The sequence below is a fragment of the Lagopus leucura genome, unplaced genomic scaffold (genome assembly GCF_019238085.1).
Source record: "Lagopus leucura isolate 7727_CA_CO unplaced genomic scaffold, USGS_WTPT01 Super-Scaffold_100036, whole genome shotgun sequence".
Taxonomy (NCBI): Eukaryota; Metazoa; Chordata; class Aves; order Galliformes; family Phasianidae; genus Lagopus; species Lagopus leucura.
Genome location: NW_024962285.1, coordinates 3,232,174 through 3,245,587, shown reverse-complemented (window position 1 = coordinate 3,245,587; position 13,414 = coordinate 3,232,174). Strand labels below are relative to the sequence as shown.

At 38.5% G+C, this 13,414-nt stretch overlaps 1 protein-coding gene across 4 annotated transcripts in view; it reads left to right on the top strand.

Moving 5' to 3' along the window:
- Positions 1–13,414, top strand: part of AP3S1 (adaptor related protein complex 3 subunit sigma 1) — a 51,532-nt gene that overhangs the window by 280 nt on the left and 37,838 nt on the right. For all 4 annotated transcript variants that reach the window (XR_006181109.1, XR_006181110.1, XM_042882828.1 and 1 more), the window contains exons 2-4: positions 2,267–2,358; positions 4,430–4,541; positions 13,317–13,388. Coding sequence is in view for 2 of the 4 variants with exons in the window: in XM_042882828.1 (XP_042738762.1) it covers positions 2,267–2,358; positions 4,430–4,541; positions 13,317–13,388 (276 nt within the window). In the remaining 2 variants the exon portion in view is untranslated. The remainder of the gene's footprint in view (positions 1–2,266; positions 2,359–4,429; positions 4,542–13,316; positions 13,389–13,414) is intronic.

Below are 13,414 nucleotides of genomic sequence, written 5' to 3'. Positions count from 1 at the left end.
GGTTCCCGGTTCCCGGTTCCCGGTTCCCGGTTCCCGGTTCCCGGTTCGTGCGCTGCGAGCACACAGCCGCGCTGATCGCTCGAGGGCCGCTGCCTATTGCGGGCGTTCCTTGAGTAACGGCGGCTTTCGGGCCGTTCTGTCCCGTTTTGTTGTCCTTCGCTCTGCATGTAGCCCTGTGGTGGTCCTGAGGGTAGAACAACGCCTCGCTCGGAGGCAAACTGCGCTCCCACATCTGTAGGGATCCGCAGCCCCAGAGCCTGCGGCTCCTTCTGGCTTTTTACATGGGAGAAGTCGCGGTGAGGCAGCTCTGAGAACGCAGCGTAAGGGCTGGGTCTGAGAGAGAGGAAGCTGCGGCCACAGGGAAGCTGAGGAATATGCATAGCAATGTTTGACCGAATTCAGGGACGGGAGCTTTTAAAATGATGCTTTAATTCTGTACAGCTGTTCTTAGTGAACAGGCTGATCCGTGCTTGGATTGACCTTGGGCGTTAAAATCGAAGAAAACAATGCATGCTCCCCAGAGTTGTGAACACAAATAGTTCTTTTTCAGCAGCACCCCTATTTGTATCTGTGGCCAGTTAGTTGCAATTTTGGCCATTACAAAACCTTTATTTACTCTTATTGGAAGGAATGGTTCTTGCTTTGCACACCTCAGGGTTAAAATGATGGCTGTGGCTCTTCAGTTTATACTGCTAGGCTTGTAATTCAAGGCCCGTAACTGATACAGCTCATTACAATGGGTGTCTGAATTTAATCTGTCTCCTCAGAGAGTCAGTACTCAGAAATTCTATTGCATGTCTGTAAACCATTTTAATCTCTCTCAACTATCTTGGGTTACCAAGCTGCCATCTCTGATTTAACATTCCTAATTTTGAAGTTCAAATGTTGATAAGTGTTAACCTTGTGTGCATATCTGTGTATTTCTGGGTAACCTTGCAGAACTTCAGGGACTTACTGAAGAAGTCTCACTCCCTACCCCAACCAATCAGTGTAGATGTAATAGTTAAAGTGTATTAATGAAATACCCTGGCAAATTATACAACTCCATCACTGTGAGAAGCAAGTAAATTCCATTATTGTTTTCCATTGAAATCTAAATATCTTTTTGTGTCTCTTAATACTGCTGTGAATTTGCAGATTCCTAAGTTGGAGAAGGAGGAGCAGGAGGAAAAGAGTGCATGACAAGAGAATAACAGATTTCTTGTGTGAATTTCACTTTCCCTCAGCTTCTTTCATAATTAGAACAAGTTCTCGATACATAAAGTAGTGTAATTCAACTGTGTAAACAGATAACTTTGTAGTTTTGAAAATGAAAATCAGAAGTGAAACGTAAGAAATGATGTCGTTACTCCTCTCCAGAATTAGTTGCCTGTTGTTTGCAACTTTGTCTTGATTATCCTTTTGCATGTAGTTGTGCATTTCATAATGTATACTTGTGGCCATTTCAAAGTTCAAAATAGGTTTCTGAACAACTTTGAGAATAAGGGTAGTAAACAGAAGTTAATTTCGATGGCTGTCTTTCTTTCTTATGGAAAGAAGACCCATCCTCTCTTTCCATAGAGGTAAGATAGAAAGCATAGAGAAGGAAACTGAGTACTACAGTGGAAGATGCAGGCACGCTTCTGGGAAATGAATCTGCACAAACACATGTGCAGTAAAAGCTAATGTGGAGGACTGATGGACAGTTGCAGTGGGGATTCAAGAAGGGTCCAGTGAACTCAAACTTAGAAGTGATGATCAGTAAAAAAAAAAAGAGAGGTGGCAGCCTAAGATTTTGTTCACAAACCCATTCGCAGTATATTTCTGAAAGACTTCTATTAATGGGATTGGTTTTTTTAGCACCACCCTGGTGCTTTTTTGCCAAATAATGTGTGAAGGTTTTTCAGAAGATGTTTGTATCTGTTCAGCTTACAGTGGAGATAGGAAGATTCCTGAATACTTTAGAGTACCTCCTTTTTATTGAATAAACTAATTTGAAATGTTGGTATCTGGAGAATTTTCTTAAAAACAGGCACATTTTTTCACAATAATTTCTTTCACAATAATATATTCTCCTGCAACTTGTATAAAAGTCCTTTTTTTTACCGTAGATGTTGAAATGACAAAAAAAAAAACAGTGTACAGCTTGTTACTTGGCACATTTAAGGTATCAGGAGTGGATAGGTACAGGATACTTGTATGCTTTATGTTCTGCTTATGTGCTGTGGGTTCTGTGATTGTTGGTTAATCCATTTTGCTTGATAGCAAAATGCATTTTCTTTTATAGAGTGAAGATACACAGCAACAAATTATCAGAGAAACCTTCCACTTGGTATCCAAACGTGATGAAAATGTCTGTAATTTTCTAGAAGGAGGCTTGTAAGTATCAGGTTTAAAATAAATGTTCTACACTTGCAAATATTTCTGTTGATAGTAGCATACTTGTTCTTACAATTATGATGTAAATTCCATGTGGCTTGAGATATTTGGCACACTAGTAATAGGATTAGATTGATACCAGGTATATTTTTTACTAGTTGGAATGTACATATGTATTTATTTGTGTGTATATATATATGTATCAAAATTGCTTAGGAAATAGAGCATATTTTTTTCTAGAGGAACAGACACAGTGCTGTATCTAGTCTTACAAGTGGTTCAAACACAAGATGTGGAAGAAAAACGCAGATGATATCTAACCAGTTTCCCTGTAATTCACCTAAAGATTTCTGATTTTGTTTGAAGACCTTGGCCAAATCTACTGAGAAAGTGAAAATATTTCAAAGCTGATGCTTAGGCTTGTGCTCCTAGAATCTGAGTGCACAGCTCTAGTTGTAGGATTCCCCAGCTTGCCTGTTAGGGCTCAGGCTTGCTGTATAAACTAGGAAGAAAATGTTTTTGAAATGTGTTACTGAAGCTTTAATCAGGAATTTTTATTACTGTACTGTGGAGAAGGGTTGAGGAAAGCCATACTTGTATCTGCTGTCTTTAGAAGACAGGTACAGAATATTCTTTCTTGGATCATGTTGTTGGTTTTTTTTTTGTTTTTTTTTTTCTTAAAAAAAAACATGTGGTCTTACTTTAACTGAGCAGGAGGAATTCTTATGTGGAAAAATGTTTTGAAATGCTAGTCATCAAGACTGAATAGTTAAATTGCCACCTGCTAGGAAAAGGGGTCATAGTTGAGAGACAAGCTCATGATTTCCAGTATAAACATAGAGACTGTATTAGTCTAAGTGTTCTAATGATGGAAAATTTCTAATTGCTGAAAGCTAGCATGTTAATGATACTTTATGCAGAGTCACAGTTAAATACTTGGTTGTACTCTGCCAGCTGTGGTTTCTTTGTCCTAGCCTGGATGATCCCTGATGATTTTAATAAAATGCTTTTTTTTCATCTGCTCAGCTTCTCATGCATTTGATTCTTGGAGATGATTCTAAGCTAGAAATGTGCTAACTTGAAAGCTGTGAGATAAAGAAGCTGCTTGGAGCTTTTTAAAAAAGCTGGGCAACACAAAAATCATAGGCAAAGGATTATTTTTTTTTAATGACAGGGATCACTTTGTAGTTTGTGTTCTGGCCAAAGGCCTCATTTTGCTTGCTGAAATTGAAAGAGCTTAGGTAGTTTTGACCTGGTATAAAATTAAGGGAGTATTTTGAGATGCATAGCCGTGTAGGTCCAGGCTACAAAGTACTTCAATTTTATTTTAGCATACTTTCTGTTGCATAGAGTGGATGTTGATGAACTGAAGAATGTCTGTTAATGATGAATTACTTCTTCAGGAAGACTATAGCAGAAGAGTGGAAGGAAGTAAGATGTTTAGACATCTTTTCTTTGTGTTTAGTAACTTGATGGTTAGTGAGCCGCAGGAGGAATAATGTTTTTGTGGACTTTAACGTTGCTTCACAAACTATTGACTGTAGTTCTGTCTTATTTTTCATGATATCAGACATCATATACTACATTGATGACTATGTGGTCCATAAACACAGTTTAGGGTTTTTCTGTAGTCCAAATGCCAGCCTGCAGTATAGATTTCTTCTAATGCTGCTGCTCTCTTGAGAAAGGTGGGGAATGATTCTTCAGCATGTGTTCTCTTAAGCTATAAAGCACATTTATGTCTGTACAGTGCCTGCCAGTGTGTAATGGAAGTTTGTTTTTGGATGAACCTGCCCAGTCAGTTTGAATTGATTATAATATGGTGGTGTGTGTATCAATGTAATTAATATCCATATGGGTAACAATAATGATGTTTATGTGGAAAATGTAACTTGGGTTGTCTTGTTGCTTTGTTTTCTTCCATTGTCATTATATTACAGAATGGGTGTTTGATTTTTGAAAAGCTGCAGCCAGTTATTAACAGTAGGCACCCTTTTAACAGACATGACTGGGGTTTTGCTCAGCATGTCCTTAGAGGCTAACTGAGTTTTGTGTTTTCTTTCCCATTTAGATTAATAGGTGGATCTGATAACAAACTGATTTACCGACACTATGCCACCTTGTATTTTGTGTTTTGCGTGGATTCTTCAGAAAGCGAGCTTGGCATTTTAGACCTGATACAAGTAAGTTTGTTTACTTTTCTTTTAAAGTAATTGGATTTCTAAGTCCTTTGGAACTTCAGTGTTTAACCTTGTCTTTCTGTTACAATATTTGTAATGACGGAGACTTTCATACTCTGAATATACTCAGTGCAGACTATTATTTTTGAACATCTGTAATTCTCTGGACTTTCTTTAAATAAGTGATTTCCCAGGTTCGTGATGCAGTAAAGGGAATAGTTCATTTGGAAGCTACTGAGCAGTCTTCAGTTACTTTTTTGCTGCAGCTTTGCAAGGCCTTGTTTTGTCTGCAAGTCGAGATGATACAGTTCAATCATTTGCCAGGACAATTTTAGAGGATGAGAACTTTGATACATAATGCTGCTCATACATTTATGTGCATGTCTGTGTATTCACTACAGATACGTAACAAATTTAAAACAGCCAGAACCTGTTACAGTGCAACTTTTCAAAAGAACCATCGTGGTTTAGGAGTTTTCATTCAGATATGCCTTAAAAGTTGTAGTAATTTTTCAACATAGAATTTGTTAATAAGTAATTTCACTAATTATCCTTACTGTTATCTGTGGTGTGAACCACAGAATTGTTTCTCACCCTGAAGTAGCATATGTCATCACATAAAATTGGGTGTTGGGTATGTGATTTGTTTTAATGTAGTCTTTTAAAACTTGATTTGGTACTGATAAATTTATTCATGTACTTGAACAATGTACTGCACCATATAGATGTGTATAGGATATTATAACCTTTAAAAGCTCACGTGTCTAGAAGATTGTTTTATTACTTGATTAAAATCTGTGATATCCTGAGATGCGGGCGTGTATGTGTCATTTATTTTACTGTGAGCCTTAGAGGCCCCTTGGTTCCCTGCAAACCTCTGTTGGAGCTGAGTATTTTTTTGTAGTCATCTACAAGTGTTCAGAACACCTGTTTGGTGTGAAGTTCTCTTCTGGACTGTAAATCCATATAACCTTTCCAAGAGGGCTTATAGTGAGCAAGAAAAGAAACTGGTTTTCTAGATTCTTATATAATCTTTACTCACAGAAACATTCTGAATTACGTGAGTTACTGAGTGTCCAAAGTGGCCTTATGCACTTACAGCTGCTTGTCTGCTGATTGCTTTGTGTGACTTCTAAAATATTTATGAACTGAGGAAAGAAGCATGTTAATGTTTTATGTGACTTAGGAAGGTTTTTTCTGATAGGGAGCTTATTTATGAGTATCTTTTGTTGAATCAGACAGTAAGGACAGGAAAGGCTAAGTCAGTCAGTCTGACATGCTGTGTTTTGCATGTGTTTATGCAGATTTGTTTGTGTTTATGCAGATTCAACTAGCATTTCATTTGTTATAGTATAATAAAAGTGATGGATCAGTATCTTTCAATAATTTCCAGTTTAATACTGTAACCTAATTTTACTTTAAGGTGCTGAAGCAAGTTTCTGCGACTTTGTACTACATATATATATATAGTACCCTCAAACTCTCTGAATTAAATAGTGCCTAACCTTTAAACTGCGTTACTTCTTATGCCACAAGTTCTTGGATGGAATTCCATAACTTGATATATACATTTCACATTTTTTCCATAAAGATCCAGTGCTGAATTACAAGCCAGTGTAACTACTTGAATAAAGCAAAAATAATATAAATAGTACTTCTGTTTATAGCAGTACTTGATTTTGTTTTTAACGCTATGATTTTCTTTTTAAATACAGTCTCACCACAGTATCTGCAGCTGTTCAGTGCTCCTATTCCTCTAGATCATTATAATTCAGCCATCTGATTGTAGTAGAAAGTATACACAGATTGATTTAACATTTTTAATTTCCATTTTGGCTCACAATCTGTTTAATCCTCTTAGCAATAGCAATCAGAGTTAAACAGATCTTTATCTGGAAAAGCACCTTCAAAAAATGTATGTGTGGTGCAGACTGGCAGCAGTATATACACATACACCTGCATCTACTCAAATAAATTAGCACTGTTTTTGTGTTCAGAAGCGCTGAAGCATTTTCATGTGCCTTTGTTTACTACAGTTCAGAGACAGTACAGATAACGGTAAGCCAGCTTAAACAACCTCAGCTACACTGGCCTTTCTTTAGACGTGCTCCAGTCCTGTAATCATCCTTGTGGCCCTTCTCTGGACCTGCCCCAACAGCTGTATGTCTTTCATTTCCTTGGAGCCCCAGGCTGGGATGCATTACTCCTGACTGGGCGTCACAAGGGCAGAGCAGAAGAGAACAGTTACCACCCTTACTCTGCCGACCACCCCTGTTTCGATGCAGCCCAGATCAAGGCACAAGCACACGCAGCTGGCTCATGTTCAGCTTTTCATACAGCAGAATCTTCAAGTTCTTTGCAGGGCTGCTTTCAATGAATTCTTCTCCCAGTCTGTAAATATATCGCCCTGACCCAACTGCAGCGCTTTGCACTTGGTGTTCTTAGATCTCATTTTAGGTTCATGTGGGCTCAGTTTTCAAGCTTTGGTTGGCATCCCCTTATTCTATTGTATGAACTACACCACTCAGCTTGATATCATCAGCAAACTTGAGAAAGGTGCACTCGATTCCACTGTCTGTGTCATTGATAAAAGTGTTAAGGAGCACTGGTTGGCAGACTTTGCCTGCTCACCATTACTTTTCAGATACGATAGTGGCTTGGCAGCAGTATCAGCCAGTGCCTTCAGGACCCTGTAATTCATTTCATAAGGTGCCCTGAGACTTTTTCTTTGTTTACATTTGGAAGTTTTTTGCTCCCCCAGCCCTTGTGTAAAGGTTGAGGGACATTAGAGACACGGGAAGCCTGAATGCCAGTGAAGACTAAGGCAGAGAACTTGCCGAGAACCTTGGCCTTCTACTTGTCTGTTGAAGCCAGTTCTCGCTTCTCATTTACAAGGGGATACATTATCCCTGGCCTTTCTATTTTGGCCAGTGTATCTGGAATCCCATCTTACTATTTTTTACGTCCCTTGCTAAGGCCGGTTCCATCTGTGCCTTGGTTTTCCTGAGCCCATCTCTACAGACAGAATCCCTGTGTTTTTCCCAGGCCACACATCTCTGCTTCCATTGCCTGTATGTTCCCTTCTTTTCCCTCAGTTTGACCAGCAGGACCTTGTTGAACAATAACAGTTTCCTGCCTCCTCTGCTTGATTTCTTATGCTGAGGGTGCAGTGCTCTTGTGGTCTCACAAAAGTCCTCAGAGTTTTACCAGCTCTGATCTGCTACTTTGTCCCTAAACCCAGCTTCCCAGAGGATCCCATCCAATTTCCATAAAAAGCCCAAAGTTCAGGGTACTAACTGCTTTTTTCCCAGACTGTGTTTCTCAAGATTGTGAACTCGACCAGGATATGGTTGCTGCAGCCCAGACTGCCTACCTGTTAAATGAGCATCTTTGCATCAGTGAGCACCAAGTACTTCACCTCCTTTTGGTGTAATACCCATGTCAGGAAGTTATCCTCAAAAGATAACTTTGAGTCCTTTTAAAGGACTCCAGGAGTCACTTGGAATGTTTAAAGTTTTATGTTGCTTTCTGAGCAGACATCTGAGTGGTTGAAATCCTCCATCAAGGTGAGAGCCTCTGAGCCCTGTAAGTCATGTAGCTGAAGCGAGAAGGCCTTATTCATTGGCTCCTCTTGATCAGGCAGCCTGTAGCAGACCCCAGTCTAGACCCCCAGTAGCCCACCAGACATCCTGTCTCAGTCTTATCTAATGTAACCCACAAGATCTCAACCTGATCACGGTTGTTTTTTAGAGGTAACTCTTTACAGTCTGTTTATCCCTTAATAGAGGCCAACTCCACAACCCTTCCTGCATGTCTCATCTCAAAAGCATTTAGGCCCCGATTGTGGTGTCCAGTTCTGTGATTTGTCCTGCCATTTTTGCTATGATAGCAGCTAGGTTGTAGTTTTCTAATTGTGTCTTGGTTTCTGTCTCCCGCTGTTTTCCATTGATGTGCATATTGCTGTAGAGGCACTTCATCTGGGCTATTGGCTGCATTATTTTCAACTCTCAAATCTTTCTGGGACAAAACTGAGGTTTTCCTGTGACAGTGTTCCCTTGCTCTTCTCCATCACTCCCATTCCCCCATCAAATATAGTTAGAGCTCTATTAATTAGTCTAGACAGATTGCTGCCCAAAACGTTGTTGTCTCTCCTAGTCATTTGCATCCCATTCCACGCCAGCATGCCTGATCTTATGGAGAAGCATCGAAGATGATAGCACAGAGCGTGATACCATCTGTGCATCCAGTCATTCATATGATCCATTTTCCTCTTACTTTGGTCTCGGTTTCCAGCTGGGAAGATGGAGAACACTACCTGTACTCCTTTCAATATTCTCCAAATGAGACTTTTACAGATTGTACCCTGTTACATTCCCAAGGCACCCAGTCTCAGTAAATAGCTAAATCTGTGTGATCTTCTGTCTCCTGATGGGAGATGCTTTTATGTTAGTAAAGGGAGAGACATATAGCTGAGAAACTTATTATGGTAACAAAATCCAACAAAAACCCAAAAGCATAACATCAACCAGCCAAAACAAAAATGCAACTAATACTCAATTAACACTGGTAGTCTGTTTGAGGGTTTAGTAAAAAGGAGAGAGTAGGAGCTAAGAATGAAAAGAGCATGTTGCTTGAGGGTTTTACAAGAATAACATGCTGATAATACAGAAAGTATACTGGTAGATATTCTTGAAAACTAGCTTTTTTTTTCACTAACCAGCATTCTCTGTAGCAGCTATGGATAGCTGTAATTTGCATTTATTAAAGGAAAGATAGGACATCAGTGTATGTTTGGGAAAATAGAGTGTCTCCAGGTGCTTGAAGTGACACGTGAATGATGATTTACTACAGATCATCCTCAAAGAAGAAAAGGATGTACAGAGAACTGGCTTTATTGTAGGACTGTTATGTTCTAAGCCAATTGGAGTTTCAGGAAGCTTTTGAGCAGGGTAATGCACTTTGTGAGGAAATTACTGTCAAATCCACAGAATTAACTGTATGTTATAGTAAGTATTTAGAAATAAGTGGGATCTTCTTGATATGGATTATGCTTATTGATTTTTTTGCATTTTTGCACCTACAGTTTTTTGTTGATATTTTATATTATCTGGCATCAAATGTATGTAATTAATTGGATATTATACTTTTTCTGCCAGCTTACTTATATTCCAAGTATTAATCTATGTGTTATTTCTTATTTGCCTGATTGAGAAATGAGGTTGATGTGGTAAAAGCAATCTTTGTTTTGATGTATTAACAGGCACAGGGACCTCATTGATTCTGTGGTTCTCCATATAAAAATTCTATTTGTTATTTCAAAAATGAAACTCAAGGGGGAGCTAGCCAGTCATTGTGAATCTACTGGTACACACTCAATGACCTGCTCTGCGTTTGACATTCATTTCTGTTTCTTTTCCATTTATTTTCCAATAATGTCACAAAGTGCTTTTGAACTGTTTTTTTTTCTTTCCCTGGAACAATTGGTGTGTTTTCTCTTCTGATTATTTTGATCTACAGGCCTGCAGTATATGAGATAATTGCTGAATTATTTCTGGCAATGCTTGGTATTGTGCGCAATTCATTTAAGTCTCAACTAAAATTGTAATGAAAGTGAACTGGCTCTTATGTTATGTACATCAGTTATTTAAAGGTATCTGAAAAGGGATTGAGAGATGTTAGTGTAAAAAAAACCTAACTTCCCTTGTAGATCAAAGCTATTAAGTACTAATAATTCATAGTAGATTCATACCTTATTGGTGCTGGCATTATGCCGAATGAACTTTCCAGGGTTTCTTTAACAAGTCCTTAGCTGGTGGAAACAATCTGTGGGTCATATCCAGTGGAAGCTGATTTTCCTTTTGTCAAAAATTATTTAGTGTGTTAATGCATTGCAGGCAGAGATTTGTGAGTTTCTTCACTGCACTGTCACTGTGCAGTGGGTGAATGTGTAAAAGCAATGATTTTAACTATGGATCAAGAGTTTCTCATGGGGGAAGCCCAAGTAAGCAAAATAAAACCTCAGTATTGCTGACATGTGGGCATACATATTGCTGTTAAATACACATATCTGTGGGGCCTTTAGAGAGTTTTTTCATGTGTAATATTGCTTTTAAGGCAGTAGATGAATGTCAAAGTCAGAATATGTAAATTCATGCTGAAACTTTGTGAAGTTTATGGGGAATATTCTTTTCAAAAACAGTCTAAAACTTTTGGCTCTTAAAATTAAATCCTTTTGGTAAAGATTATGTTACTCTGTTCTCAGTCTTTTTCCTGCCACTGATATCAAGCACTGTTCTTGTATCCACATCCTCCTAATGTGCAGGGAAAGTAAGAGAACATCTCTGATCATTTGTTTTGCTGCACTTAGTTATAGAACTGTGTAGTTTGTTCTGCTTAATGCATATATTTTTTTATTTGCTTGCCTTTCTTGTTTATAATTCATATAAGAGTTATCATCACAACCAATTAACACTACTTGAAGAAAAAAAAAATGTTTTTTTTTTTACCTTCTGTGAAATTTAACATAAACCTATTCACTTTGTTAGTTAACTGTTGTCAGTAATGCTTACTGTCTCGAGTCTGCCTGTAAAAATACTGTGTTCCTAGTTTAAGTTATTCACTGATTATTTGGTACTAAATAATAATTTTTGTTTAAAATGTATGAAACATCAGTTAGATTTTGTCTTTAATGATGCTAGTAATTAACAATGGCAGAATGTGCTACTCAAAGTGTAAGCAAGATATGAAATGAAAGGATTGGAAATGAAAAGTAACTTTTATTGTTTTGTAAGGCATACAGCTAGAAATGACCCATGTCAAAAAGCACATTTTTCTGAGTCTGTAGACATAAATTTGTATCTGTAAATGCAGACCTTCTATCCACCTTTTGGCAGCAGAATATGTCAGCAGAAATAGTCATTTCTTTAGGGCTAAATAATTAGAAACATGGGTCCTCTCCAAGGTGAGATTAATATATCATGTTGAAAAGACAGAGAATCAAAACCAGGAGTTTAATGGCTGCTGTATTCTTTTTGGGTCTGAGCTTAGAATTGCAAAGAAAAAATTACATGCAGTGACAACTTAAGAAATAATACTAAAGGCATCGTGTGACCAAAAAAAACCCCCCTTGAAATATATAAAACCACATTTACAATTTTGTGGAATTGGGAGTTTATTTACTACTCACTAATAAATGATGTGTAAATTCCCAGAGGTGGTCTTTCCCATTTTGAAGACCCTAAACTTTCAAGCTCAAGCATGTGCTTCAAATGGAGTTCTTGCCACGTCTTATTTAAATGAACAAGAGTTATCCTTGGCCTAGAGGAATCTGCTTAAATCTCTGTAAGACCTGGCTCTGTCTCTGTCATACACACCGCAGTCACACGGTCAGTGACCTGCAGGAGTTACATGGGAGTGCACGTGTAGTCAGTTTTTCATTGTGTGGCCAGGCTGGAGGCTGGAACAATCTTAGTCTTACCTAGCATGCCTGCCAGGGATTCTGTTAAGGAGATATCAGAGCAGAGCATCATATGGTCAGTATGTAGCAAAGATTGTAGCGTTTGTACTTGAGCAGCTGCTTGGATTTTTCTGCCCTGCACGTGTGCATTCTCAGTTCAGAGACGAGTTATTTGCCTGGGTGAAACTGCTGAACCTTTCTGAGTTCCAGTGGTGGTATTCCTGAAAGGATCTTCAGGTATGATGTCACAACAGCCACCTCTCACCTTGTTCCCTCCTGAATTTAGCAAGTCTGAACAACACTAAAGCTGCTGTATTTTCCCTGAACTGTTCCCAGAAGTCATAATGCTTGACAAACTTACATAATGCTGACACCTTGCATTAGGTATGTGCCTCTGAGTAGGAAGGTTAACTGTAGTCTGCTTGGCTGGGATATGGCCACACTGTGGTCATTGGTAAACATAGTAACAGTTGCATTCCCAGGAAATCTCAAGGAAAATTTGGAATGGTAGCTGAGAAAATTGTAGCATAGAGTGTTACTGTTGAACTTTAACTTGGCAGGTGGCTGACTACCGCACATCCCCACCTTATCAGGGGGGTGGGGGGGAGAATTGGGGGGAAAAAATGAGAAGTAGAACTCGTGGGTTCAGATTGAACTATTTACAGAGACAATTACAAAGAGAAAAGGAAGAGAATAATAGTTATGGCTACATATATATTAATGAATATAACAAGTGGTGCCCAAGCAATTGCTTACTAACCCCTGACCAATGTCCAGCTTGCCTACTGAACAGCAGAAGAGAAAAAAAATCATCCCTCCCTCTTCAGAATGCCTTCCAGTTGATTTCATGTAGTATGAAATATCCCTTCAGCCAGTGTAAGCCAGCTGTCCTAATTCTGTTCCTTCTCAGCTCCTTAAGCTATTTGCTGAGAAGATCCTTGGCTTACCAGGCAACTGTAAACATTGGTAGCTCATCAGTGTTGCTTTTCTCCTCGAACCAAAATGTAGTATTGTACCAGATACTCTAAAGAAAGTGTTTCCATCCCAGCTGAAACTAAGACACCAAAATGCAATTATTGTCAAATTTGTGTCTTCTAGCAGAGTTACAACATACACTGACTTTGCATACAATTTTTCCACTGGTGTACAGATAACGTTCTGTTAACAGGGATAACCACCTAATTTCTGTGGATGTTTTTAATGTTTTAAAGTCTATGCAATGTTTATTTGGCATATTTGCTTTCGTAGAACCTTAGAGATAACAGAACTACTGAGTTTCTGTTAGAGCTTGACCTCTGACCTTTTTTTTTTTTCCTCTTCAGGTCTTTGTGGAAACACTAGACAAATGTTTCGAAAATGTCTGCGAGCTGGATTTAATTTTCCATGTAGACAAGGTACAGTGATGGGTTCTTGTGATATT